Raw genomic sequence first — 3,994 nt, 5'->3', positions numbered from 1 at the left:
TTATGCTCATTTGAAGGAGACAGGGTCAGGCTACCAAAATCGCGGGCGTTGTTAGCAAACACGCCTTTGCTCTTCCAAGTTGGCAACGTGTTCAGTTTCTGAGGCTCCAAATGAAGCCCGATTTTGAAGCTTTAAACGAATGTCAAACCCATACTATGATATATGGTTGGAAAGCTCTGGATGTCTACTTTTCAACGCCATTAAAATCACCTCATTTGGAGTTTTGTATCTCAAGATATACTCCATTGAAGAGGGTAAGGTCTGGCTGCCAGGCTCACCAGCGTTTTTGGCAAACACTCCCTTGTATTTCCAAGTTGCCGACGTGCTACCTCCATTCTTCACCATCCAAAGCTTCTTGGCATTGTTGCCAAACACTCCAATGCTTTCTTGAGTTGGCAACATGCTCGATGCTCTTTCCTAGCTCCAAACATTGCTTCCCATGTTGCCATTGAACACGCCTATAGAACCCACGTTGGCAACGTGCTCCTTTCTGAGGCTCCAAATAAAGCCAGCTTTTGAAGCTTCAAATGAATGCTAACCCCATACTATGATATATGGTTGGAAAGCTCTTGATGTCTACTTTCCAATCCAACTAGAATCACCTCCTTTAGAGCTTTGTAGCTCAAGTTATGCATCTTTGAAGGAGGCAAGGTCAGGCTGCCAGGTTTGCTGGAGTTGTTGCTGAACACGCCTTCAGAACTTGGCGTTGGCAACATGCATCTCCCTTTCCTGGGCCAAGTCTTCTATTCAGCGTTGTTTGCCTGCGTTGTCCTCAAACACGCCATTGCAAATTCAAGTTGGCAACTTGCTTGATGCTTCAAATTCACCTTCCAGGGCTACTTGGCGTTATTGCCAAACACTCAAGTGATAATGCACGTTGGCAACGCCCAAGACTCTTTCTCCTTGCCAAGCTTGCTATGTCCCCAATCTTTCTTGCTCAAATTCTTGCTCCATTGCCTTCTTGCTTCATTACCTATCATTAACCAAAGAATCTTCCTCAAAGTTTTGCCATCTTATGCAATGAATTTCAAGAGCATCATTCATATCAACTTGTTTATAAACTTCTTGAATCATTTGCATGGATTATGCTAAATTTCACTTAGTTCTTGGTTCATGAATTCATGGAGAAAAACTCACAAAATTGCTTGTTTATTCTAGTAATAATAAGTGAAATTAAGCTAAAACCAACTAAATTAACTAGTTAAAATAGCAAATATGCAAATGCATTAAATACTCCTTTTGTTTTTGATAGAGAATGCATGGTAGCCTTTGATGAACTTAAAAAGAGACTCTCCTCTGCACCTATCATAGCACCACCAAGTTGGGATCTTCCCTTTGAACTAATGTGTGATGTATCTGATTTTGCTGTTGGTGCCGTCCTAGGACAGAGGAAAGACAAGCTAGTACATGTAATCTACTATGCTAGCAAGGTCCTTAATGAGAATCAAAGGAACTATACTACCACAGAGAAAGAACTTTTAGCCATAGTTTTTGCTTTTGATAAGTTTAGATCATATCTTATTGGCTCAAAAGTAATTGTGTTCACTGATCATGCAGTACTCAAGTACTTGCTTACCAAACAAGAATCTAAGCCTAGACTGATAAGGTGAATCCTGCTACTCCAAGAATTTGATATTGAGATTAAAGATAGGAGCAGAGCAGAGAACAAAGTAGCTGACCACCTCTCAAGGATCCCACAAGAAGAAGAAATGCAGCAAGTTGCAGTAAATGAAAGCTTTCCTGATGAACAATTGATGATGATTCAAGTAGCCCCTTGGTTTGCAGACATAACTAACTTCAAGGCTATTGGGGAGTTACCAACAAACATCAACAAGCACATGAGGAGGAAGCTAATCAAGGATGCCAAACACTACATATGAGATGACCCCTATTTGTTCAAAAAGTGTACTGATGGTGTCCTAAGAAGGTGTATATCCCATGAAGAAGGGCAAGAAGTGTTATGGCAATGCCATGGATCAGCATATGGAGGTCACTTTAGTGGAGAACGGACAGCAGCAAAGGTGCTCCAATCCAAATTTTACTGGCCAACAGTGTTTAAGGATGCCAAGGAAATGGTGTCAAGGTGTGATGAATGTCAAATGGCTGGCAATCTAACCAAGAGAAATGAGATGCCATAGCAATACATACTAGAGCTGGAACTATTTGATGTATGGGGAATAGATTTCATGGGACCCTTCCCAACCTCCTACTAAAATAGCTACATATTAGTGGCTGTTGATTATGTTTCAAGATGGGTAGAGGTCATAGCTACTGCAACAAATGACAACAAGGTGGTGATAAGCTTTTTGAGAAGGAACATCTTCAGCAGATTTAGAGTTCCCAGAGCTCTCATTAGTGATGGAGGGTCACACTTCTGCAACAAACAATTGGAAGCACTCCTTCTCAGATATGGAGTAAAACACAAAGTGGCAACTTCATACCACCCACAGACCAAGGGACAAGTCGAGATCTCCAACAGAGAGCTGAAACGAATACTTGAAAAAACTGTTGAAAACTCACAAAAGGACTGGTCTAGGAAGCTAGACGATGCTCTTTGGGCCTACAGGACAGCCTTCAAAACCCCCATTGGGATGTCACCATACCAACTAGTATTTGGCAAGGCTTGCCACTTACCAGTTGAATTAGAGCACATAGCTTTCTGGGCTCTAAAACTACTCAATTTTGATGAAAAGGCTGCTGGAGAAAAGAGATTAATGCAACTCAATGAACTGGAAGAGTTTAGAAACCAAGCATATGAGAATGCAAAAATCTACAAAGAGAACACAAAAAGGTGGCATGACCAAAAGATAGCAAGAAGAGAGTTCACTGAAGGACAAAAGGTGTTACTCTACAACTCAAGACTCAAGTTCTTCCCTGGAAAACTTAAGTCTCAATGGTCAGGACCTTTCACCATACTCAAGGTGTTTCTCTATGGTCATGTGGATCTCATGGAAGACAAGACTCAGAGAACTTTCTCGGTCAATGGCCATAGACTCAAACACTACTTGGGAGGCTCATTGGAGGAGCAGAGAGTGAGCTACAAGCTCAGCTAAAGATGAAGGAATATCAAGCTAATGACAATAAAGAAGTGCTAGTTGGGAGGCACCCCAACACTTTATCCTTTTGATTTAATTGCTTTCTTAGAAGTAGTTTAAATTCTGTGATAGTTTCATTTTTTTGTAATTAGGACTAGATTATAATTGTAAGATTAGGAAGTTTGATATTTGCTTTGATAGTAGATCATTTTTACACTCTTTTATTTCTTTCTATTTGGGATTTGCAACTTGATAATGCATGACTAATAATGAGTGAATGGGCTGAAGACTAGCTAAAATGATAAGTTTGGTGTGGCCTCTCACCCACTTAAGTTGAAAGCACTTAATACTTTGGACAAGAAATGAATGTGAGTTAATGAGTTCAGAGGAGTTGGGATCAAAAGAAAATGAAAGGATTTATGTTATTCCACTCTTATGAACACATTAAATACACAATGATGAAAGTAATTTATTAAGATGCCAAGGAATTAAGCTTGATGTCCCAATGGACACCCATCAGTTGCAAACCAATTCTTTCTTGATGAGAAGAAATGTGAAGGGGTATTTTGTCATTACTAATGGGATCAGTTTCATTTTCAAGAGAGAAGATGGGGCCCACATGGTGAACAACTCACAAAACAAGGAAGTCAAAGTGTACTTGCACTTTGGAACTCAACACATGCAGAAGACACTATGAGGAAAAGAGTTGGCGCCTCTTCCCACGCTAGGCGCCACTTTCCAAAGTGGGAAAACATTTAATCCCTTTTATTTCCCACCTTCGAACAACAACCATTCACCCATTATAAAAGCCTCACTCCGCATCTCCTCTCCCTACTTCAACAACCCCTATAACACTCACTTTCGCATATCCTTGATGCAGGTGGAAATTGTCTCTCAACAAATTTCCTTCGGCAAGTGTACCGAATTTGTCGTCAAGTAAAAACTCACAATAGAGTGAG

General features: G+C 40.5%; 1 protein-coding gene across 1 annotated transcript; it reads left to right on the top strand.

Annotated features, from left to right (window-relative positions):
- The first annotated feature begins 1,259 nt into the window (after positions 1–1,259).
- Positions 1,260–3,053, top strand: LOC130934166 (uncharacterized). Its single transcript, XM_057863752.1, has 3 exons — positions 1,260–1,606; positions 1,928–2,083; positions 2,252–3,053. The coding sequence occupies exons 1-3, from the start codon at positions 1,260–1,262 to the stop codon at positions 3,051–3,053; spliced, it is 1,305 nt and encodes a 434-aa protein (XP_057719735.1).
- Positions 3,054–3,994: the final 941 nt, after the last annotated feature.

Source organism: Arachis stenosperma, chromosome 6 (genome assembly GCF_014773155.1).
Source record: "Arachis stenosperma cultivar V10309 chromosome 6, arast.V10309.gnm1.PFL2, whole genome shotgun sequence".
NCBI lineage: Eukaryota > Viridiplantae > Streptophyta > Magnoliopsida > Fabales > Fabaceae > Arachis > Arachis stenosperma.
Note: the sequence above shows the minus strand (reverse complement) of the source record. Positions and strands in the feature narration are given on the sequence as shown.

Coding starts and splice junctions, on each gene's coding strand:
- LOC130934166 (XM_057863752.1), top strand. CDS start 1,260: ATGGTAGCCTTTGATGAACTTAAAAAGAGACTCTCCTCTGCACCTATC. Junction 1,607..1,927: donor TCTAAGCCTAGACTGATAAG/GTGAATCCTGCT, acceptor TGTCCTAAGAAG/GTGTATATCCCATGAAGAAG. Junction 2,084..2,251: donor GCCAAGGAAATGGTGTCAAG/GTGTGATGAATG, acceptor TTATGTTTCAAG/ATGGGTAGAGGTCATAGCTA.